At 51.7% G+C, this 24712-nt stretch overlaps 1 protein-coding gene across 2 annotated transcripts in view; it reads right to left on the bottom strand.

Annotated features, from left to right (window-relative positions):
* Positions 1–8258: 8258 nt before the first annotated feature.
* Positions 8259–24712, bottom strand: part of RALY (RALY heterogeneous nuclear ribonucleoprotein) — a 142644-nt gene continuing 126190 nt past the window's right edge. The window contains exons 5-10 of one of the 2 annotated variants that reach the window (XM_063349970.1): positions 17245–17292; positions 16845–17005; positions 16058–16171; positions 14908–15089; positions 10356–10404; positions 8259–10111 (exon numbers count right to left, since the gene is read on the bottom strand). In XM_063349970.1, the coding sequence (XP_063206040.1) occupies positions 10360–10404; positions 14908–15089; positions 16058–16171; positions 16845–17005; positions 17245–17292 (550 nt within the window). In that variant the 3' untranslated portion in view covers positions 8259–10111; positions 10356–10359. The remainder of the gene's footprint in view (positions 10112–10355; positions 10405–14907; positions 15090–16057; positions 16172–16844; positions 17006–17244; positions 17293–24712) is intronic. The other variant, XM_063349971.1, reaches the window with a different exon arrangement.

Raw genomic sequence — 24712 nt, 5'->3', positions numbered from 1 at the left:
GCTGAAGCACATTGTTTCCCTCTACACTTTGTTCTGGGTGAGGGAGGTGGCCATTGGATCCCGCCCGCGACCAAGAACATACCGGGGCTTGGAGAATGAGGAGTGTGCTGGGGCTGGAGTCCCATCTGCACCTCCTGGAGATGCTGCAGGCAGAGAGGTGTCTTCTGAGCTGGCCAAAATCAGGAGGCAGGACATTTTGGCATGTGTGGATATGAAGGGGATCTTCTTAAGGAGGGGACCAAGCTGGAGCACTGGGTGAAGGTCAGGAGTGGATGTCCCAGCTGTGTTGTCCTCCTCTCCTCGGGTGGCTCAGGATCACCCAGCAGAAGGAAACTCCAAGCAAACATGGGGAGCATTTGCACCGTCGTGGCTCCGAGCCCCTTCTGCCGGGGCTGAGCTCCCCTCCGCAGCCCGAGCCCCGCCCCGGGCTGGCGTCTCGCGTCTCCTGCTTGCCACCGCGGCAGTCCCTGCCACCTCACCAGAGACGGAGCTACGGTTGTCCCCGTGCAGCCAAGAGCGGTTTTGCTGTGCAAGTTGAAGGGTTCTCGAAGATAGAAAGGAAATATGTAGGTAACAAAAAATAAGATTAAACTTAATGCATAGAAATAACAAAAGGCGAGGACTGGGCGAGTATGCAAATGCCATAAAGAAAAAAACCTAAGAAATGTAAGTGGAAAGGTGTCAATTTGCGCGTGCCGAGGCACCGGGTCTGGGCTAGTATTCCTGCTGTCTTGAAATACTGTTGTTTGAGAGCTCTGCTGTTACAGCGGTGATTGCCTGTATCGGATTCACCTTTTGGGTGAATTCACCTAATTGGGATTGTAATGCCCAGTGTTTTCTGAACTTTCTCTTCTAGAAAACGGAGTGTTTTCTAGAAGAGTATGACACTCACAGGGGGTCTGGCACATCCAGCCGTGCGGGTTGGAATGGTGCTTAAAAGGGGCGAAGAAGCCAGAGGAAAGGGAGAGGGGAGCGCTGTGGGGAGCGGAGCTGGTGGGGTGAGGCAGAGGTAGGAGCTAACACCGGGCACAGCGACAGCCCCTTGAGTGCTCTGCCGAGGCACCGCTATGGCCAGCCCTGGTCTTCTCAAGTACAAAAGGGATTAGGCTATATATACTCTTTTTTTTCACTGGTTCTGTCTGTATGTTTTATATCGCCACATAGGAATTAGGGCGTGAGCAGCGTTTTTCCCTCTCTAAGTTGGGTTGCTCTTTGTGTAACCTCTGTGCCACCGTGTTCTTACAGTTTCTTTACTGGCTTGAGTTCAGCAGACTCTGTGAGCTGGTCCCCGCTATGTGTTCGGCAGTCGTCCAAGACGTTCTCCATACGCATCCGGCGGTGATGGACAGCAAAGGTGTTAAGTTGGATATCGAAACGCAAAGCCCATCCTATTAAGATAGTTCCTGGCTGTGCTTTGGAAGGACACAGGACGTTCCCACACGTCTGAGCTGGAAAGGCAGGGAGCCTTGCTGCTCCTTTGCCAATGCAGTTATTTTTAATTTGGTAAGAAAAGAGCGGAGATCTGTCTTGGATTGGAAAACGATGGCACAGCAAAAATTATAATGTGGGAAACGGTATCAACTATGATATTGTAGAAAGACAGCATCATACTATTTTCAACATATATATTTATAATTAATGGAAAAAGCTGTCTTTTACCAGAAAAACAGATGAAGTGATGGCAATAAACCCAGGATTTTTTGTTCCTTGCAGTGAAGAGGTATGAGAGGCAGAAATAGTCTTAAAACCATGACAAACGAAACATACCTCCTGCAAGTCAGCGCTACGGATTTTGCCCCGGCTGGCCGGTTCTGTGTTGGTTCAGTACCTCGCTCCCAGATTCAGTGCAGGTTTTGTACGCTCTGCTGCTGGGGAAATGCTTTTCCTGCTGGGGGAATAATTCCCATCCATTAAGGCATGAGCTGAAAGGTAGGTTTTTTGGTTTTTTTTTTTGTTTTGTTTTTTTGTGTGCCTGTGTTTTAAACGAGTGCAGCGACGGATTGTGATGTGGGATGATGGGGAGCATATGTTGTGCCACGCAGGAAGAGCAGAGTCCTGCTCGTGTGTTGCCTGTTGCTACCCCACCACATACCCCCATTATCTCCCCAGTGCAGGGGCTGGCTGAGGTAACCAGCCCAGTGAGGATGGACGGGCGGGTGTTGATGTGCCCCCATGGAATATCGCTCTTTAAATGCATCGCTAAGGTTTTCCGCAGATGGGAAAAATTCCCAATGGACCATCGCCTTTGATTCATTGAGGACCAGATTTCTCCAAAGCTTTTTGTAAGCACAGCTTCAAAGTGTTGACATCCACAGCTGTGATACGTTTTTCAAAAGAACTCGACACCCGCTGCATCGAGTGGTTTTGAAAGCTGGACCTGGAGTGAATTAGAGAAGCCAAGTACATCTTTTGTCCTTATTTTTGCTATTAAGGTTCTGAAACATTTGAGTTTTAGTGGTGGCTTTGTGGTGTTGGCATTATTCATCTCAGCCATGTTTTGGGCCACTCTCCCACCAGCGTCTCGGTCCCCGCGGACGCAGCGCTGCCCTGATCCCGGTGCTCCTGCCGACAGCCTTGTGCTGAGCAGGGCTGAGTTCCACAACCTGGGGAACACTCCTGGTGTTGCAAGGGAGGAAGAGGAATTTTTATGATGGCCTGGTTGGGAAAACTGTGTCACGTGTGTGCCAGGTAACGGTGAGGCTGGAGCAAGGGTGCCTTGCTCAATCAACTGCTGCTTTTGGGGAGAGGAGAAGAAGAGCAGGGGAAACATCAGATGAAAGACCAGCCACTTGCACGGCCCAGAGATTCGGCCCTGTTGACCTGCCACCCCTGTACCTTCTGTTTCCCTCTGGGCAGGAAGAAATGCCGCCTGGATGAATTTCCTGCAGGAATTCTTCCAGGCAGCCCCCAGAGAGCTGCTTTCCCTCAGATTTGTCTTCCCTCGGGAGAGCGGCCAGGCCATGGCTCTTGGGTTGGAGCCAGCTGGATTCACCCAGCACCAGACAGAGTGTTGGTGGGACCAGCTGTGTCTGGTAAGGCTTAAAGCCGGGCTGTTCTGTAATAGAGTAACTGGCTACAAGTAAAACTGATAGGAATGATGTTTTTGCTTCAACGGAACCCCTGGGTACCCCTCGAGTTGCCGTGCTGCTGCTTCCTCGGATGTCCCGTGTGTCTGAGCCGTGAGAACTGGAAAATTTCACGGGGATACAGGTCTGCTGGGTTACACTTCAGGCAGCAAACGTAGGTGTCCCGGAGGGTTGGGTGCCTGTGACACCGTTTTTCTTAAGTCTTCTTTTTCTTTTTTTTTTTTTTTTTTCTTTTTTTGCTGTCCTTTTAGTTTAAATCCACCTTGCCGCATTGCTGTTAACACATCTTTGTTTCTCCTTTTATCTCTCCTGGGGTCTCTTGAAGTTTTGGCTTTTGAATGCAAATGCCCGTCCCAGGTGGCTGCATTGGCCACGGTGCTCCCAGCACGTAAAAGTGATCTCTGATTCCTTGTTCATACCCAGTCAGCCAGGGGCGTGTGAATTATTTAAAAGAGCTTTTAGGTACAAAGATAGTTCATTACGGTATGTTTAAGATGGTTCTACTTTTGTTCCTGTTCCTCCTGCTGGCTGCCTGCTCCCTGCCCAGCCTGAACTCCCTTCACGTAAAGCTCTTACCGCATTTACTGAAATATTATATTAGATGCTGCTACGCAAACAAACTCTTCATTTTGTGCGTGAGCAGCATGTGCCCACGCTCTCTCCCCCTGTGATACCGAATTAACAGCCAGCTCTGGTGGCCCTTAGACATCCCTGCTTTTGCCGCCGGGTTGCTCCGCCGTGGTCCGGGGCTGCTGGTGCAGCTGGGCAGAGCCGCGCGCGGGGACGGACCTGCCTGTGAGGACGGCTCTCCTGTCGTGCCGGGCTCCTGCATCGCGATGGGACAGGACACCGCATTTGGGTCCCTGGGCCGTGCGGCCAGACTGGTCTTTAAGCAGTTCAAATGGATATATTTAATTGTTGCCGCCTTGTCGCACCCAAAGCAGTTTTATCAAAGGAGACTGTCCTGGGTTGAGCAACACGGGAATGACTTCTCTTCTAATGCTTGGGAAAACTGCATTTTTAGAAGACTCCAGTGTCTGAATTTGTGAAAATATTTACTTTATAGCCAGCTGGGCTCTGTGGGATTCAAGGTCTCGGTGTTTTCAAGCCTTGCCAGGTGCAGGGATGGGGAGGAGCGAGACGCGGGCACTTGACCCAGGCTGCCAACAGGATTATTTCATACCACAAATGCCACGTTCAATATAAATTAGAAAGTTTGCTGCCTAGTTTCTCTCTCCCTTGATGTTGGCGGTCCAGAGAACTCCTTGCCCCCGTGCCGGAGCCCTGAGCCCTTCCCTTCCTCCCGAAGCCGCAGCGCTCGCAGTGTCCCACATCTGCTGTCCCCTGCGGGGAGTGCACGGCTTCTGCTGATGGAACGGGTTGAGCATAGTCCCTGTACATCTTATATTGGTATTGGGATCAATAATGGCTCTTTAGTATTATTGGTAGTTATTTAGTCTTAATTTTATGAAATCTGTTTATATTTTAACCCTTGGACTTCCCTGTTTTTCCCCTGATTTCCCTTCCCGGGTGGGGAGGGCTCATCAGGTGAGAGAATGTCTAAACCACAATAAACCGTTGTGGATTCTTCAAACCATAACAGAGACGTGCAGACGAAAATTCCCGAACCCTCCCAGGTCTTGGTCGTGGTTCCTAATGAAGGAAATTTTCACCTTGGCCTCAAGGATCTTCTTCTGCTGTGCCCAGCTGTGATGGTCTGTGCCCCGGAGCTGCTGAGAGCATTCCCACCGGCCGCTCGCAGCGAGCCCCCCAGCCCCCGGGGCCAGCTCTGCACCAGCGGGGCAGGAGGGGTGACGGAGTGGCGGGGGAGCCCACGGGGGAGGCTGCAGCTTTGATTCCTGCTTCACCCTCAGCCCCGTCTGCTCGCAGACGGGAGGAGAAGGTGTCGGCGTGGAGGCTCGCGTGCTGCAGGCAGCTGCGTGGGCAGGGCTGGGGGACCGGGCTCCTGCTCCTGCCTGCGTCCCTCACCCCTGCCCGTCCCTTTTCCCCCTCTCGCATCCCGGCTATCTCAGCCATGCTTTCTCCGGGCCTCCTCTGCAACTAGTTTGGGTGAATCACTGGGGCTGTGAGCCCAGGGAGGGGGTGAACGCTGGGATCCATAAGGAGCCACGTTTGAGGAACCTTCTCAAACCTGTCAGAGAAAATAATCCACCTGCTAGGAAGTAAACCTGGGCCACGAAAAGGTGCTGAACTGGAGGGTTCTCTGGCTAAACTGGTACAGCGTGTCCATACTGGCACGTGCCCATCCACGATGGGTAACGAGTGGTGCTGGTGGCGCGGGGCTTAGTGCGGGAATGGCTGTTCGGACCCCTCTGCTGGACATGTGCAGAGGATTTCGGATATGGTTGAGTCCTTTTGGCATCCCCATCCCAGGCTTGGGTATGTTTTCCTGGCAGAGGGTGGACAGACTCCACCAGGAGCCCTTGGGGTTCTTGACACATCTCCAAATGTTTCTACAACTTTCTTGAGAAGAGGAAAAATATGGAATTAAATCTCTTGCAGATAATGGGAAGACAATGCAGGAGGCACATGACAACTGTCACAGAGGCAGCAAGTGGCTTTTACAAATTCTCCGAAGAATGGGTCCTGTTACAGCTGCAATAACTCAATAACTGGAGTATTTCCAAAGCGCTGCATGGACTTTAACCATGATGTTCATTAAAGTAAATGGGATTTATTAAAGTCAGTGGGGGCTTTTCGTTGCGTCTCCTGACTCAAACTGAATGCAAGATTACAGGCGTTTTGGCCCGACAGATAGTCTTTCCGTGTCCAGAAGCACACAAAAGGAGGATGTGGGACTGGAGTAACCTATTGCTTTATTGCTCTAATGACTGCCGAGGCCAGACTATGCAAAAGCAGAGCACCAAAACTTCCCGCACATCTGCGGTTCCCATCCAGAGCAGCCCATGTAAGCCCAAAATGTGCCGGCAACCTCCCACATTTCCTGTTTCCTTCGCAGAGGTGCAGCCAAGGCAGTGGGGATTGAGGCCTTTGGTTTCGTTTCCAACAAAGACCACACTGACGTCGCCACCAAATGCAGGTGGGACAACAACAAGCAGAGAAGCAAATGGGAGAAACCAAGCAAGGTCCGGGGCACTCGGTAACGAGATCTTGCCTTTGTGCCTGGTGGGAAAAGGCTTTAACACAAGCATTTATTTTTTTTCCACTTCATAAGATAGAAGCTGTGTGTACGTTTGGTTGAGTTGCTCCGTTTATCTTGGTCATTTTTCATCAGAGTGTGCAGATGTTGGATTGGCTGTTGCTGGGGAGAACAGACTGGCCCAAGCCTTGTCTCCCCACATCCCAGAAAGGGAAGAACAATTTACACGGAGTGACTTTATGGGGATCTGCTGGATCATGGAAAAGGAGGTTGGGTGCATGAAGGGTGAGACCCCTTGATGTTGATTCAAGAGCTAATGAGATCCGATGGATTTTTTTTGTATCATGGATATTTAAAATGCTTGGGGAGGACCACACATCCTTCTGTTAACCAGGACAAGCCCAGTAACGGGGCTTCGGCTCTTCACGGCGGTCTGTTCCCCTGTGAGCGCGGCGCGTGGTTTGGGCTGGGGTCGAGGATGAGGGTGGACGGGCTGTGCTTGTGTTCTGAGCATGCAGCACGCCACACCGCATCTCGAGCGCGTGGTCACGCTTGGAAAGATGGGGCGGGAGGAGCTGGGGAACAGGAGCTGTGGGCAGGTGCACACTTAAACAGCACCGATGGCGTTGTCCGCACCGTGTGTGTGTGTGTGTGTGTGTGTCTCCTTAAACACCTCCAGTCTGTGTGCTTTCACCTGCCTCTTTCTCCAAAGCTCTGCCTCCTGCCCCTGCAGTGGGCATCTGCCTTTCCCCCTGCCCTCCCTCTCCGTCCCCGCCAAAGCAGTGCTCAGCGGGATGTGGTGACACCTCCTCTCCCTCTGCCCCTCTCCTGATGGACCCAGTGCAGTCAGCAGGAAGCTTTGCAGCTGCTCTACGGCCTCAAGGGGTGAAAGGGAAGGAGCGGTGACGGGTTCCCTTTCCCACCCTGCTGAAGAAAATCTGGATGGTCGCATACAGAACTCAATAAGCACAAAAACCTCAGAACTCATTTCACTGAGGCCCTGTCTACAGCCAGCAGCAAAGCTAATTACCACACAGGGGCCTGCCTAGGAGCTCCCAAAGTCCCTCGCTCTCCCCCCAAAATAATTAACAGAACCAAAACAGTTGTTTGCTGGGAGACCTCGACCCTGCTCTAATGGCCTGAAGCTGATGAGTTGCCCTGCGCTGCCATTACCCGTCCCCAGCCCGGGAAGCTCGCCACCCTCCTCCGAGGCACTGGGCCACAGTCGCTCCCAGAGCAAAACGGCCCTAAGGTTGGGCTGATGTTGATCTTCTTGATAGCCAAATGTTTTTATTTGCTTTTTTTCTTTGTTTGCCCCATCTTTCCTCCTTCTTCCCAGCTGCACGTCCAGCCATTAGTCTGACCACGCGGCTTTCCTCATCTTGAAATGAACTGATGATGGATGGCAGGATGGATGGACGGACGGACGGATGGATGTTCAAGGGACGGATGGATGTTCAAGTATCCTCAGACTCACCATGAACTTGAACGGGGGCAACAGGCAGCTTTGTCCTCCAGTGCTGGATGATGGCTCAGGCCAGGCCCAGCAGACAACTTTCAAGGACCGAGAACTTCAAAAAGCATTGAAAGCGTGGTAGCAGCTGGCTCCTTCCCATGTGGTCACTGCTGCCCTCCAAACACAGCTCAGGTGCCCAACGTGCCAGGGTTTGGGAAAATGGCCAGAAGACATGCTTTAAAGAGCATTTATTAGCACCGTTTTCTTGTGCAAACTGGAACAGCAGCCTCATTTTTCCAGTCCGTTATGAGCTGGACCAGTGCAAAGTCCAGAGATTAAAGGCCTGGATTTGCCCCCTGCATCAAATGAGTTTCGCGGCCTCCAGAGGAAAAGTCCCAGAGCCAGAGACCAGTCCCAGAGTCAACCCAGATGTTCTCGCTCAGCCCAGTGGGACACCCTTTGTGTAAGGGAAAGCAAATCCTGCCGGCAGGGCTGAAGCTTAGAAAGGGAAAGAAGACTTACTTGTCTGAAATAGAGGAAAAAGGCGCGCGCGCGCGTGTGTGTGTGTGTGTATGACAGAGAGAGAAAAAGCAAATTAGATTTCTTTATTTTATTATACAGGATTGTATGTACAAGGTCACCTTTCTCCCAAACATCAGCATCACAGTCAGTTCATAGCAAAAACTGCAGCTCGTCTCTCAAAGCCTAGAAAACAGCTCTACAACGGCTCAGTACAACGCAATGGATAAATTGTACAGGAACCGGAAAAAGGTAGGGGAAAGCACAGTTGTCCCTTTAATCCCTCACGAATTATTTGAAACTAAGAAACGCAAATAAAACGTTGTGCTTCAAGAGCCATGCTTGCTCCGGGCTGGCCCTCGGGGGAGGGAAGCGTGGCCCCCTGGGACCTGTTTTCCCCTTCGCCCTTCAAAGAGAGATGCTGTGGATGAGGTCTGGCTCTGAGCGCTGAAGCAGAGAGCAGGAGTCCCCTTTCAGAGCACTCCGTACGACCTGGGTGGGGGGTGCCACACATTTTCTGGGAGGTTTTGACCAAGGAGAAGCTGTAGACACCGGTCTGTGTTCAAAGCGCTGATATGTGTTTGTGTGTTTTGGAGGGGAACGGTGGAGACGGGCAGGACACATCTGCTCTGAATAAAGTGCTGCATGAGATTCTGTCCCTTCTGAACTCAGAAGAACAGGACAAGCCCAGGAAGGAGGAACGAACAAGAAGAGAAAGGCTGAGAGACCTCTCGGGTGCTGCGGTGTAAGGGGGTTCCCACGACAAGCTGCCTGCTGCAGCCTCCGCTGGCAGGACGCGGCGTGGGTCAAAAGCAGCTCGAATTTGGGTAGGCAGGGGAGGTGCTTGCACGCCCACATGCATCGTGCTTGGGGGGATTCACCGTTAACCAGTCTCGTTACGCTCAAGCAAACTGTCGTCAGGCTGGTGACAGAGCGCAGCCTTCGCAGTCAGGAGCAGGAGCTGCCGCTCCGCTCTCCTGGTGTGCCAGGTTGGTGGGAAGACCCAGCAAGGCTGGGGCAAAGAGGAGATGTGAGCACCCTGGGGAAGGGGCTGATGTCTCTGGCGCTGGGCTGGAGAAGCGGCTGGATGACATCCCTTCTAGGGAGCAGCTGGTCCAAGAAAAGGGTCTCATCCACACATGCTCGCACCCCCTCACTTGGCAGAGATGGGCTCAGCCTTTACGTCGTGGTTTCCCAGTGGAGAACGAGGAGACCGAACCATTGAAGATGACGGATGCTTTGTTTCTCCTGCTTGGGATCACTTCTTTCCTGCAGGCAGCTCCTTTCCCCTTCCCCTCTCCTCAAGCAGCTGCAAAGAGCACAGCAATGCTCCAACACCGACTCCTCTCCAACGGGACGAGACCGTGTACCCGCGGCAGCTCATGGGGCAAAAGAGACACGACAGGAGGTGACCACTCTGGGAGGACAGGTCACCCCACACCCGCTTCCTCAACGTGACCTTTAGCGTGAGAACACAAATTGTCCAAACTGAGACAGTACTTTTCCCCCAGTCAGCAAATGCTCTGGCTCTCACCCAGCACGGGAAAAAACGTCTTTATTGGGTTAGGCTTAATTCTCCCTCCTCTCCTACAGAAAGTTCTATAACATCTCTGACTTTTTGGGTGACACAACTGCTCTCCCGTTCTCCAGTCAGTGATGGGTACGGACCCTGCAGGGGTCGGTTCCTGCCTCTGCTGGCTGCAGAGCTCCGGATCCATTGCACGGGGTAGTGGGGATTCACTGGGATGATGAGTTTGTCTTTGTCTTTGCTTTACAGATGGATGGAAGATGTCGGGCCGTGTTTCTCCTTTTGAATGCCAGGTAGAGATGACAGCAGCACTTCGATTCAGCTTGTCTTGCTCAACGTGCCAGGACAGGGTTTAGCCTCGTGCTTTCCTCACACTCTTGCTCACTGCTGTTCTGAAGGGGCTGCACGGAGACAAGGGGGGGGCGGGAAAAAAAAAGTACATCATTTTCCTTGAACCTCAAAGGTTTGTGACTTAGGAAAGGGAGCGAGGGGCTGATCAGCGACCCAGCTGAGCAGCCAGGCTCAGTGCTAGGAAAACACAGAGGAAAAGAGCATCTTCAGAAGCGGCAGCTTCCAACCCCAGCATGCATGGAATGAAAGCCATTGCTCAGCCTCAGCCGCTAAAAAGCAGTGTGTGAGCTGTACCTGGTTACTGTAGTCTGGCATCCTCCACATCTGTGTAATGGCTGTTCTCCTGCAGGGAAAAGGGAACCAGAAACAGTAAATCAGCACATGTCCCTCCTGCCCTGCCTGGGACACCGTGACACCTCACAGGTGGTGACCAGCTGGCACCATGGTGTGGGAGAGCATCAGGTTGCTCGGCGTGGTGGAGGAGCTACAAAACACACCTGGTGTGGACACCGGGCACCGCGGCTGCAGTTTCTGCCAGGCAAAACCGGTAATTTCCTCTGTCTCCTTATTCTGGAAGGGCTCTGCCAAACAGACCTGGGACGTGTGATTCCCTCTTGGATTTTGAAGTCTGGGTCCTGCTGAACCTCAAAGGGACTGGGATGAAATGAAGCCCACCTTGCCTTGTGTAAAGTCAGGTGTCGGATCTGGGCTACCCCAGAGCCAGCACCTGCAGTGGGCACGTCCCAGGGAAGGTCTTGAGCCTGTGGCACGAGTTGCCGTGCTTAGACTGGATGCGTAAGTTCTGCATGGCCAGGTTAAGTCCACGCTCAGCACTTTCATGAAGTTTACTGCTTGTGCTTGCGCAGCTCGTGCTTTGTTGTAGCACTTTGAGAAGTCAATTTGGGACCTAGGAATGGCCTGCACCAGGGAACGGGCATTCCCGCGTCACTGGAACAGCCCGACGATGTTAAGGTGCAGTCAGTCCGCTATGGCAAATCATGCACGATGTAACGACCCTGCTGTTGGACACAGAAACTGGTCCCCATTTGCAGCAGAACTCATCATCCAGAATGGTAACACTCATAATATTCATCACTCCAGAGGCCACAATAATAGCGCTGAACCACTCCCCACACAACAGCGGTTTGGAAAGGCCGGCATGTGAAAGTCCCCCTCCTGGAGCCGTTCTGCAGTGCAGTATCATTAAAAGAATTCGATGCTCAGCAGTAGTGTTTTATTTCCTGCATAGGCTAAATTTTGTGGTGAATATTTTTGGAGATGGAAATGGCTCCAGGAGATGTCTGCGGGGGATGCTAGGTCACCTGAAAAGAAAGGCCAGGGAGCCCAGTCCCAACCCTGTTGGCAGCAGCTGGTTTACAGGGCACCAGGAGAGATGATAAATAGATTTTTATAATTAGGGAGACCAACGGGGTCTTTGCAGAGACCCTACAGGGGAAAAGCCTGAGGACTGCAACGCATGAAGAAGGGACAGATGGAGTCTACACTCAGAGGAGAGCAATGGAGACTCCCAAGAGAGGGAGGTCTGGAGGCTCGTGACTTCTGGCAACAGAACAAAGGCTCCTTCTCTGCAGCCACAGAACAGGTAGTGCCCTGGGAACAGGCTCTTCCGGAACGCCAGGTGAGGTGGCGTGTGCTCCGGGCAAAGGAATAGCCCAGATGCACAGGGATTTGCCTTGGAACAGGCGACGAGTCAGCTGAGAGCTTGTGGGTGAGGATCAGGGGACAGACCAACATGGGTGCCATCATGTCAGGCATCTGCTACAGACCGCCTGATAGAAAGGCTCCTCTGTGTGGCTGGAGGAAGCCTCCCGATCGAAGGCCCTCGTACTCCTGGGGGACTTCAGCCGCCCTGGCATCTGGTGGGAGAGCAGCAGGCCTGGGAGCAAGGAATGCAGGAGATCTCTGGAGGGTGTCAAGCAGAGATTTGTGCACACAACCAGGGCAGCCAACTTTGCTGAAAGGAAGTATCTTCCCAGCTCCCCTTGACTTCCAAAGGAAATTGTGCGTCTGACTCCCTCGGGGTCTAAAATGCTGCCCCTCACCCAGCTGGGGCTAACGCCACTGTGAAGCACCACTCTGCTTCGCCGTAGTACGAGCTCTGGTTCAGTGACCTCCCCTACGAACAGGGATGCCCAGGGCTGCTGGTCCCCAGGAGACATCCGACATTTGTCTACAGGGTATAGGTGGGACCTAGACCCAAATCCAATTGGATTTTCCCCACTTGTCAGTAAGGGGAAGAGGCTCGTGGCAGGGAAGCCGCTGTGCTGGGTATTGCCCAAGCGTTGGCAGGTCTGGTTCCTGCCTTGCATAAACTGTGTCTTTCCCACTTGTGATGGATTCCTGCCTCCGGTTTGAACTAACTGGACTTTGGTCCAGGCAGACTCTCAGCCAGCCTGAACAACGGTGTGAGGCTATCAGTGAGAACCCAGCACCCACACCAAAAAACCAGTCTGGCTGGAGACTGGGCTGGTAAGCGGCTGAAACGGCACGAACACAGCAGCAAATCTGACTACGAATCAACCACTTTGCGCTATAAATATCTGCAGCCATCGGGGCCCGTCGAGCTCTCCCTGCACAGCAGCTGGCTGCGCGGCGGTGACCTCCCCTTGAGCAGGGAGGCCTCTCAAGGTCACTCCTCGAGGCTGGGAGAGCCCTTACCTGACACCAGACATCGATGGGTCGGTAAGGGACATTTTTTGCATGCATGTAATATTTAAGGTAAGTATAACGAGCTTACACGACAATCTGTGCATCCCATAGTAGAGTATTGACCACCAATCCAGCTGTACTTACTAAATGTTTTACATACCAAAACTTACTGATTGCAACTCAATAAATTACTAAATTAGATCTATCTGAGTGACCCCTGACCCTTCTCCTGCCCCACCACTGCCCCTCAGTGCCAAGGGTAGATAATGCTTTTAGGGACCGGGGTGGGACCATGTGGTCCATGGACAGCAGGAGGTGAAGCCCACACTGATGTGTGTAAGCCAAAGAGACGTGGGATAAAGGAGTCACTCCCCAGGAAATGGAAAGACTTCAAAACTCTTCGGTGTTGTAAGCTCAGGAGCAAAATATAAAGGATGGCTTTCATGAATCACCTTGCAGCATTTAAGAGAACATCCCTGCATATGAACTGCACACATTGACCTGCCCCATGCTGAGCACATGTGAGCCCGTCTGACGTTGGCAGTAAAATATTTCTGATCTCAAGGCCACTTTAGGACCAGAGAGTTACAGAATATAGAGATGTAAGGGAGCTGAAATAGTCAGCTTGTTCATCCACTCTTAATGAAGACCAGCTCTTCTTAAATCATTGCCAGCAGATGTCTGCCCACTCTGTTTTCTTATCCCACGAATGGCACAAAAGTCCCCATTTTTTTGTTGACAGGCTGCGTGCTGTTTTATCATCATTAGCATCAGCAAGTTTCCCCCTAATTTCTACCATCTGTTTCCCTTGATGAAATTAAAACCTGGCCTTCCTTATCCTAATTGACATACAGAGGTCAGCTTTTGCCTTTCTTCTTTACAGCATCTGTTGTGATGTCTCCTCCCCCCTTAATCATCTCTTCTTAGATTTACCAGCAGTCATGGACTTCGGCTATGAGGCCCCAGACAGCTGGAAGACCCTGGCCAGATCCCTCATCCATCACGGCTAAGGTGGGGCAGAGCAGAAGACTACAAACGAGCTGGGAAGTGTTTTGAGTTAGAGGAGGTTTTTGGCCGTAGGCAGAGTGCTGCGCACGTGCAATGTGGTGGGGTCACCCCAGCGATGAGGGGGTGAGGAAGAAGAAAGGGATGCTGCGCTTCATCCTCACTTCTGCTGCCGCCAGTGCCGGGGTGGGGAAGGAGCAGAGCTGCTGCAGGGGACACGTGCTACAAAGATGTCCCTTCTTACTGCAGGGGGGCTGGACTAGATGACCTTTAAAGGTCACAACGACATTCTACGGTTCTATGATTCCACAGGCTCAGAGGCTGCCCCGATGTGCCCTAAGCCTCCGCAGGAGAGCCTTGCCGGCCAGCCCAGCTTCCCAGGAAAGGCAGCAAGCAGGGATGTCCTTCCACCCCAGCACCCGGTTGCCCTTTACCTGGGTCGGGAGCTGATCTTGTTCTCAGAGGAGTCTTAATTTGAGATAAACGACAGTGCTGCCAGCGGTAATGCAGTGCCGTGCATTACCCTTACCCTCAGAGTACCCGAGAACAGAGCTCCCACCCAGATGCTTTTTGGGCACGTGATTTGCTCACTGGGTTCACTGGGAGTGTCCTTATTCGGGGCAGGGCTAACACCGACGGGGCTGACGTATGCCTGACCTCAGGCCCACCGTACGGGAGGGCTGCCCTCGCCCACGTGTACAGCTCCATGCACAGCGGCCCTGGCTCGCTCCCACCTTGTAACGAGGTTTATGCCATTTGGTGTCCGTCTAGACGAAAGGGCACCGCAAACGCACATCGGTAGTAAAGTGTAGTTAATATAACATGGCCTGTCTTTGCCATATGTTTCAATCCATCTGAGAATCACTTGGGAGCAGAGCAACTTGTTTTAACCATTAATAATTAGTTGTGAAACCAAGGATAAATCTGGTCCAAATTTCAAGAGCCGACCGTGTTTCTTCAGTGTCTACGCATGCCTTTGCTGGGTCAATGCTTTTGCAAGCAGCAGAACAGTTTGAAAGAACAAGCTGGGAACAATCACGGGATTTAAATACAACAGTTTCTTTTGAGGAAGCAAAACCCATTTTTCTGGGGATTTACTATGTTCCAGTAAAACCATGGTCCATTACTGAACCCCTTGGCAGGAGGGACTGCATTGCCCAAACTCTCTTACCAGTTCATCTTCACACTCGTCCCGTGCGAGACCCTCTTCCTCACCCTCATCCCCGTTCAGCGGCTCCTCCGTGTTGACCTCTGCCTCTGACGCCGTGTCTTCCTGCGAGATTTCGCTTTTGCTGCCATCCGCCTTCTTCCGTACCTCTGTGAGGGCAAGAGCCAAGCCACCGGCATCAGGGGCTGGGGGAGGAGATGGCCGGAACCTGATGACACTAATCCAGTGGGGCCCCGAATTCAGTTGGGAGGTAAAGAATGGATCTATGTTGGGTTTGTTTTTGTTTTCTTTTTTTCTGCAATGGGAAGTTTTGCTGATTTGGAGGAAGCTGCCTGAAAGCAACCCTGGAGAGGGCACAGCAGGTCATCATTCTGCGTCCCCCCAGAATGGGTGTGGGAGGCAGAGAACAGAATAGAATAGAATTAGAATAGAATAGAATAGAATAGAATAGAATAGAATAGAATAGAATAGAATAGAATAGAATAGAATAGAATAGGAATAAGAACGGAATGGAACGGAACGGAACAGAATAGAATTAGAATGGAATAGGAGTAGAATAGAATAGAATAGAATAGAATAGAATAGAATAGAATAGAATAGAATAGAATAGAATAGAATAGAATAGAATAGAATAGGAATGGAATGGAATAGAACAGAGTAGGACAGGATAAGATAGGATAGGATAGGATAGGATAGGATAGGATAGGATAGGATAGGATAGGATAGGATAGGATAGGAATAGGAATAGAATTAGAATGGAATAGGAATGGAATAGGAATGGAATAGGAATGGAATAGAACAGAATCAAACCCAACAGAATAGAACAGAACAGAAAAGAAATAGAATGGAATAGGGAAAGGGAAAGGAAGGGAAGGGAATAGGAAAGGGAATAGGAAAGGACAGAATAATAGAACAAAAAGCACACTGAAAAAATACAAACTATATGACAAAAGAAAAAAAAAATCTCATCATTTTAAAACCCAATTCCATAATTTGGGGTATTTTGGCGTATAATTTTGGCCTGTGAACCTGGGAGTCGACACTTCACCGTCAGAGCCTGGAGGATGCTCCAAGCCATGACGGTTTCAGGGCCAGCTCTGCAGGGCCTTCCCTGCATTCTTTGCCGGTTCTGGGACCGGGACACCCAACTGACCTGTGGACACCTTCTGCTCCTCAGTGATCTGCTCCAGCCGGCCCAGGAGGGCATCAATGTTGGATTTGATCTGCGTCAGCTCAGTTTTGATTGTTTGCAGCTCGCTGCACTTCACTTGGAGGAAGGAAGGAAGGAAGGAAGGAAAAAAAAAGGCATTTAGTGCCCCATGGAGCACCCGTGGCACCTGCTTCACCCCTCTGCCTGGCCCAAGCCACCTCGCCCAGCAGGTTAAAAAATCAACTGGAAACCCCACGCTAGGAACATACTCCTCACATCCCGGGGTCAACATGCGGTGATGCTCACACCTCACTGCATGCTGTATTTGGGCTTGTCTACGCTGGCAGGAGCCGCGGTGAGTGGTGTGAGGGCATCCTGCACAGCAACGGGGGCTTGGTGGGCAGGCGAGGAGAGGATGGCTTTGCACGGAGCACCAACGCGCTCTCCTCCACCACCGGCCCTCGCTGCCCTGCTGCCTGTTACGGCAGTGGCAGCGTGGTGTGGGTGTTCATATGCACCCAAAAAAGCCCACGTGTCCGTCATCCAGGCACGTTGTGGAGACTGACGCCAGGCTTTGGCACGCTCAGGTCGTACTTGCGTCTTCCCCTGCTGCATTCGCAGCCTCCTGGCTTCTGAAAGGCATGGGCTGTTGTTTACAGATGTTTTGGGTTATTTAAGGTTTGCCCTGGGAGCACCTGGCCCCATGGGTGAATGCCTGGGGACAGGAGGTCCATGAGCACGCCAGTCTCCGCGCCATCCCGCTGCACCCCCACCCCCAGCACATACTCACGCTTCAACTTGGCCGAGCTGTTGGCGATGGCAGCCGATCTGGCGAAGAGCTTGACAGGGAGCGTCGCCTTCACCCGCCGGACGAGGGGGATGGTGACCCGCGGCCGCTTCACGGGAACCACCCTGGGCACCGGGGAGACCCGGCCCCGGTACTCGAAGAGCCTGGAGTTGGGGGAAAGAATGGGGGGGGCTGAAGCAGCCCTGCAGCACCCCCAGCCCTGCCCTGCTGGTGACGGGGTGCCACAACCCAAGCAGGGCTGTGGGTGAGCCGGGGCCATCCCACCGCACTGTGCGGGGCTGGATCACCCTACGCCCCACGTTGCTGCCCGTGGCAGCAGCCGCGCTGCAGGGAAGGTCCTGCCCCATAGAAAAGCCCTTTGGCTGATGCCCCCCCTGCTCACCTGTCGTAGAAGTCATCTCTGTAATAGTCATAGTCGAAGTCGTAGCCACTGCAGAGACAGAGTCAGGATGGCACAGGTTAATGAGTGCTGGCAATTTATTATTATTACTTCCTCACCACCTGCTGACCCTCCCAGGTCCTTTATTTATTCCCCCTCCACTGGGGAGCCCCTGAGTTTCCACCTGCAGGACGTGCACACTCGTCCTCCTGCTGCGAGGGTCCGCGGGGAGGCGGGCTGAGCCCGGGAGGAAGATCTGGGGGTGCTGAACGCACAGGTCAGGGCGATGTTGGCAGCAAATCGTTAACCTGGTTATCTCAAGGTGGAGAAAGAAGATGTGTGGGTCGATTAAAACCTACAAACGTCTGCAAGCACGCTGTGAGGACGCCTGCCGAAGCGACGGCTGAGGCTGGGGAGCCGGGAGCAGCCCTCCACCCTAGCTAACGGGTAATTAAAAGGACAGCTAATGGGTTGTGTCTGTAAAGCGTCAGTTGAACTGTTCTCACAGCATTGCTGACATCCCTCCCTCCTGCCTCCTGTGCAGCAGGACCATGTCAGGAGGGCATTACTCTGCCACCACCCCTGTACAATTATTTTTTTATAGCGTATATAATTACTGGGGAGAAGTCAGGAAAAAGGTTATATTTATTAATTTAATATCTTTGCTATCGAAGATGCTTAAACCTCTGTCCTCCCAGCGAGACATTGCCCATGTCCTGTTTTCTTAAGCTTGAACTGCATTTTAACCCAACGTCGGAGCGATGCATTTCTCACTCCCTGGAGACCCGGTAAAATGCTTCCTCTCTTGCTGCAACCGGTTTTTCACAAGGCAACACAAACCAGGTGGTTACAGCGGGCAATCGCAGCTCTTCAGAGACAAGACCCGCTCTGGTGCTGCCTCATGCCCCAGCCACCCCAGAACGTACCAGCCTTCCCCAGCCAAACGCAGCCCGCAGGCCCCTCGTGTGCCGCGGGCTGAACTGATGCTGGTCAAATAAGAAGTTACTCTGACGTTCCTTCCTCTCTGCTCTGAACAAAGAGAATGGTTATTGCAGCCCTCGAAAGCGAAGAGTCTGTCCTGCATCGTGAAACCGTCTAAAAAGTGGCTTATAAAAAAAGAGAAAATCCAATAGGAAGAAAGAGAGAGTGATGGGGAAGGGGAAGGAGCCTGAGCCAGGAGAAACCGGGGCGTGGGGAGAGGGAAGGATGAGTGCCCAAGTATGTAGCCGAGAGAAAATTTGGTGTCCGGCATCTTAGGCAATAAGTGACAATGCGAACATGTGGCTGGCCAGGATGGCTGATGGTTTCGACCAGAAATTCCAGGCTGGACCCAGAACGCCTGTCCTGCCCTATGCAGGCACCGGGCTCCCCACACAATGTTTAGCCTCAGTAACCCGCTGGTTTCTTAAATGTTTTTTTTTTCCATGCTCCTTTGTTGCTCCTTGGGTTTCCCAGAAGCCTGTGGCAACACGCAGAGACTCAGGCTATGCCTCAGGGCGACCCGAAGCACACTTTGGATGGTTGGAGACACCCAGGCTCCTCTGGGGCCAAAGACAGTTGGCGCAAGGGGTTAAGGACAACAAGAGCGTTGGCACCTACTGCCTCTTTTGGGGTTTGCTGCCACCATCACGCGCTGCCAGGGTGACTTCAAATGAGGAGGTATTTTATAAAGCCGGAGCTTATCTCTGAGCAGCCGCTGACCACGGCATCCACGGCTGGGCAGGATGCTGAGCGCGGGGCTTGCTGCTGGGCTGGTGAGAGGGGTGTGGGGGGAGATGTGACCATGGAGGTATTGGCACCATAAGCCTTCCGAATTCAATTGCATGATGAAAAGCAGCCATTTTGCTGACAGTCTCAGCACAGATGAATTTCAACATCTTTGCAGCCTTGGCGTCCTCCCCCTCTGACCTGACTCGTAGACAACGTTTCTGCTGGGCTCACAGAGGAGAAATGAAGGTCCCATCAGCGCTCTGTCCCAACCACTGCATGAGCTGTGTTTATTCCCTTGGGTGCTTTTATGAATTGCAAGGGAAAGGTAAATCCTACCACCTCAGCTCTTGCTGGAGTACAACCGGCCTGTTCCTATGGCTGAGATGGGCGGTATGGAACGAGGAAATGTATTTTCACGGAGATTTTCATGACTCCTAACTTGATTTTCATTCTGACCTGGGACGAAACCTAGAAAACCAGAAAATCTCCAAGAAAATAGCTCCCCTTGGCCCACCAATCTATTTTTATCACCAAAGATGTTTGACTCCAGTTCTGCTTGAATCCAATAAGCACAGAATACAATCAAAACAGGAAGTTATTTGAAAGGAAAATTGAACTAGGATGCTTCTACGCTGTCAGACTCCCCCTCTTCATTTATTATTTTTGGTTTGTTTGTTGTTTTTTTTTTTCGCCCCTTAAATGCAACTTAAATGAAATTGCTGCCGTTTTGTAGTATTTGTCAATCCTGACAGGCTGTGGTGAACTGTTCTGGCGAGCTCCAGCCATGCCCTGGAGCCAGTGTTCTCTCTAGTCACAGGCCTAGAAGACAAGAGTCTTCTAGTCACAGAGTCCCAGAGAAGACGGTGGCATCTCCCTGCCCCTCCCTGCGGCTCCAGGACCCCAAGTGGGATGAAGCAGTGTCTATTCATGGCAAAAACTCCCTCCATGGGCTGCTGCTCTTGCTGGGAAGCTCGCTGTGGCTTGGTGACCCCAAGGCAGCTTTAGACCATTTGCTCATAAACAACACAAAGCCTGGGGGCATTTGGCAGGATTTTGAACCGCCCGCGCTCCTTTCTTCTCGCTCTGTTCACGCTCCTGCTCTGAGCTGGCTTTTCTTCCAAGGCTTCGCTCCCTGGTAGAGCTGTGGACACCATGGGCTCCACACACGGCCGGCTCCCTGGAGAGGTGGGGATGGAGAGGGACTGCAGCTCCAAGGCCATGGCACGGGCATTGCCCTGCTGCTGTCAGCGCTGGCCCGGGCAAAGCCGTACATCTAGGAACAAGGAATGAAGCCCCAAAGGGGGTGGGCACCCTCCATCTCCATCACTGACCCTGCCCTGCAGCGTTTGGGCACCTCCCCCTCACTCCTGGGCTCGACTCCAGCAGCAACAGGACAAAGCCCAGCCTCGAGTACCCGTAGATCCAACCTGGGGCGGACTGGAGAAGCCTAAAACCTCAGGCGATGTCCTAAGTCTTTTTCAAGTCTAGTCAAAACAGAGGTTTGGTATATGAAGTCTCTAACAGACACTTTTATAATGTTATTATGCTATTTTTGCAGGGAAGGTGTGGGTGAAGCTGAACAACGTCGCCTCTTTCAGGTGGAAATCACTACTGGCCTGATCTGCAGGGCAGCGGGTCCAAAAGAGCCTTCGAATATTTGTGGGTGAGAAGCAAGGGGGTGGAGGGGTGCTCCTGCCTCAGGCGACTGGAGACACTTCCACTAATTTCAAAAGGAATTAGCGGCATAATTATCCTGGGGAGATGGTCCTGACTTCCCCAAAACAGTGGGATTCATTTCACTTGGCTTCAGACGCTGCGAATGCAAAGAGATAAATCCAAGCCAGGGGGAAAAGAAGCAGTTCCAGGTCATGGTACATCACATCCAAAGGCAGACATCTAAAATACTGTCAGGTGAAGAACTGGGTTTATATCCAGCAAACATAAAGGGAATCCAGATAAGCAGACCACATAAAAGCCTGACAGCACAGAGGGCTGAACCCACGTGAAATGACTCCAACCATAGACTCAGGGCGGCGCGGGATGGCAAATACTCTGATCTCCTCCTCTGGCAGTACCGCTTTCAATACCTGCTAACCATGAGACAGCCCTCAAGGAAGGCAGCGGGCCGAAACAAGGAATTTTCGGAAGGCTGTGACTGTATGATCCTGCTATAACATGCCAGTCAGGTCATGGCTTAACAGATGCTGCGAGGGAAGCAAGTGGCTGGATGCTTTTACCAGTATCCTTGGAAGTCAGGCGTTGAGCAGAAGGCAGGTCTTCCAACACGCGTGCAGAAAAAAACGCTAGTAAAAAGCGGGTGCCTGCGCGTGGGTGATTTATCTGCACATTGTGTGCCTGAAAATTTCAACTGCACGTAGGATAAACCTTCCTGAGGCTGATGGATCATTTCTCAGTGACCTGGTAGGGCTTCCTTTGTGTACAGGAATAATTTTTGCCATTTTTCAATCAGTTGGCGACATTGCACCCTTTAAAAATAAAGCAGGGAGAATCAGAGTGAGGGGCGGCAGAGGGCTGTAAGGCTGCGTCAAGTAACACGATGCTTCCACCTCCTGATGCTTTGTTTTTCCTTGGAAATTAAATAACATTTATTAGTGACTCACAGGTTCAAAATCCAAATATTCATAATGGAAGGGCAATTGTTTGTACGTGCTGCCTTTACATGACGTTTGTGGTGGCATTTCTGAGCGTATACCTGAAGAGCAGATGTACATTTGAGCGGCTGCGCTTTTAATCAGCAGCTGACAGCCCTGCACTGACAACCACAAGTGACACGTCGCGCTCAGCTCCCATCCTTCTGCTAATTGCACAACCTTAATTATTGCAGCAGTAGAAATAACACCCGCTGGAAAGCTACTTGGAAAATCCGGCATTGATCGAATAGCGAGCTTGGAAGACCTTGTGTATCTGGTGTGAGATTCCTTCCGCCTGCGAATAGCCAAGGTAGTGGGAAGCCGGGAGAGAAACGTGGGAAGGGAGCCTGGCATTTCCAAGATGCCGGGGCTGTGGAGGCTGAGACAGCGCGTGCGTCCTTGCTGCCATCCAGCGTTGGGTCTGCTGGGTTTGGGTGCCGTGGTGGTTTCTCAGCCCTGTCCGTGTGGATCTGGCGCCAGGGCTTGCTGGGGTGTCTCCGCTCCCAGCACCGCTGCCGAGGTGTGGCAGGAGCGGATCTGTTTGGAGACGGGCTGACCCCAGCTGTCTGCAGGGATCACGATGGGTGTAACAAGGGATGTGAATCCCAGCTGAGCTGGAAGGACATTGTCCACTTGCATCTGTAGACTGGGAAAATAAGTCAGTGGTGGTTTGCCTCTGTCACCATTTCAGAGACAGTTCCTTGGGCCACTGAGCTGCCAGACCCTCGGTTGCTCTTGGAGTTCTTGCTTAGGTTGTCCTCACCGTCCTTTTGGCTACAGAGCGACATCAGCTCCAGCATTACGGGCGACGGCAAAGACGCGTGCCTCTGAAGCTCAAGCGCAGCACTGGCAGACCCCCCTGCCCTCGGGCAGAGCCGCCTTCACTTCCCAGCCCACGGCAGCAAGCAGCCAACTCGCAGCACAGCAGGATCACTGGCACCAACCCAAACGTGGCACAAAACGTCCCAGGAAATCCTGTCCATTCGCTATGCAGGCAAAAAAAGTATTGCCAGAAGGCAAAAGCGAATGTGAATGAACGTGAAAAAGTATGTGAATGGGGGACATGGTCAAAATGCCGGATCTCCAGGCATGTCTGCATTCAGCAGCGGTGGCCGGGGTGCCAGGCAGGAGCACCTAGGAGACTTTTCCAGGTGCAAAGGGATGCTCTGGGAAATGCCGGAGGCAGAGGGAAGGAGGGCCTGAAGATCTGGAGAGATCAGGGAAGAGCAGTGATGACAGCCAGGTTTTATACTAACTGAAGGTTGCTCTTGTGGAAAGACCTGAGAAAATTATGACAGCATGAACCTGGGTGCATGTTTTACCTATTGGAGGTAGGTGGGAGGCTACATCCCAAAGGATTTCTATTAAACACCCAGATACTCCCCCTGGGCTGGTGGATCAAGTAAGACTGTCAAGATTGTTGCTTCCTCTATGTCCAAAATGAGATTCTCCTCCCTTCCCCCTTTTCCTTCTCCTTCCCCCTCTCCTTTCCCCTTCTCCTTTCCCCGTCTCCTTCCCTTCCCGTTCGACCCGGTCATACAGACTTGGAGCGAGGCAAAGTAAAACCCAAACTTTGAAAAAATAATCTTACATGTTTAACACAGCATTTCTATAAATTATAGTGCTGTGATTTTTGAAGTCTAACATTTAGAGAAATTTATGAACGTTAGGGAAGCAATAACCACGGCTCACTGCAAACCTGGATTCCCTGCTTTCCATGAGATATCCTAAGTTCTGCTAGTCCAGATGGCAAAGTTTAAATCTGTCATCGGTCTGGGATGACACATTGCTGAAGCTCAGTGCAGTGTAGTTCTCTGGACGATATTTTAGCATATCCATATTTGTGGGAGGAAGCAAACATCTCGTGTTCGCTCACTTTTCATCTACGTGGCAGCCTGAAAGTCTGAAACATTGGTCATTTCAAGAGAAATGGATTAGCGGTCAAGGCACGGAAGAAGAGTAAATGAAACACTCTTTATTGCAAGATGTATGGAATGAATTGATTTGCGTTATGGCTACCAGCACCAAGGAAGTAGTATATGTACAGCTAAATAGAAAGATTTGTGTCATCTCTGTTTCCACACATCAGCGAGGGTAATGCAGAGAGTCCACTTTCCCTCGACTGGTGTCCCCTGTGAATCCAGAGGGCCAAGTTCTGGTGAAGGCCCAGAGTTCTGGTGAAGGGCCAAGCTGGTCCGAGGTGGGTGGAAAAATTTGCCTGGTGAAGGCTGCAAAGGAAGAGCTCAGCTGGGAGACTCGGGAAAGGTCTCAACAGACGCCATGGGGGCGGTGGTGGGAGGGTTGCTGAAGCTCTGGTGGGTTTGCCTACGCCAGAAGAGCATTGCCACCACTGAGGTTTGCCATTTCATAGCACACTGCTGTTGGACTGCGTGGTTGAGTCTGAATTATAGTTTTTTTTCATTGCTCTTCATCCCTCTCACTTTTTTTTTTCTTTTTGTAGAAAAATCTACAGTCCTCTCATGATTTCCCTTTTTACTGCACCCACCGCTAACCCTGATACTGATTTTAGCCTTTGCTTCCCAACATCACACCATCTAAATCCTGACTCAGTGCCCCCGTCTCCAAATCGTGAGACTGGCATAAAAAAAATCCCATTTTGGGATCTTGTTACATGTTTTTGGGTTCTTGAAACCTGCAGGGTACTCTCCAAATACCTTTTCAAGTTTTCCCTTCTGCAACCTCAGGAGCAAGAACTTAATGAGTTTCCCCCATACTCCCGTGACTCCAGACTCTGGGGCTTAAATGAAAATCTTCACTTCTTGTGAAAACCTTGATAAAGTCTGTAGAGCTGGCAACAATGGCACTGAGGGCTCACCCTGACACTTGTAACACCCTACCTCTCCCACAGACCTATTCCATGTCCCATTTGTCCCTGCAGTTCCCTTGATCCCTTGGTCACTGCTCCACAGTACAGGTTCCCCTGGGGCTTCCCACCTCCTTGGTCCACCTCCATTTGTTGCCCCAAGGGCCTCCCACTTTCTTCCCTTCTTCTCTCTCTTTCCCTGACGTTCTTCTCTTGCCCTTTTCTCCAATGTCTTTCCCTAAATTATCCCCATTCCCTGTTCTCCCTCAAGACTCAACGTAAGCCA

Source organism: Chroicocephalus ridibundus, chromosome 12 (genome assembly GCF_963924245.1).
Source record: "Chroicocephalus ridibundus chromosome 12, bChrRid1.1, whole genome shotgun sequence".
NCBI lineage: Eukaryota > Metazoa > Chordata > Aves > Charadriiformes > Laridae > Chroicocephalus > Chroicocephalus ridibundus.
This window is presented reverse-complemented; position numbering and strand designations above follow the sequence as displayed.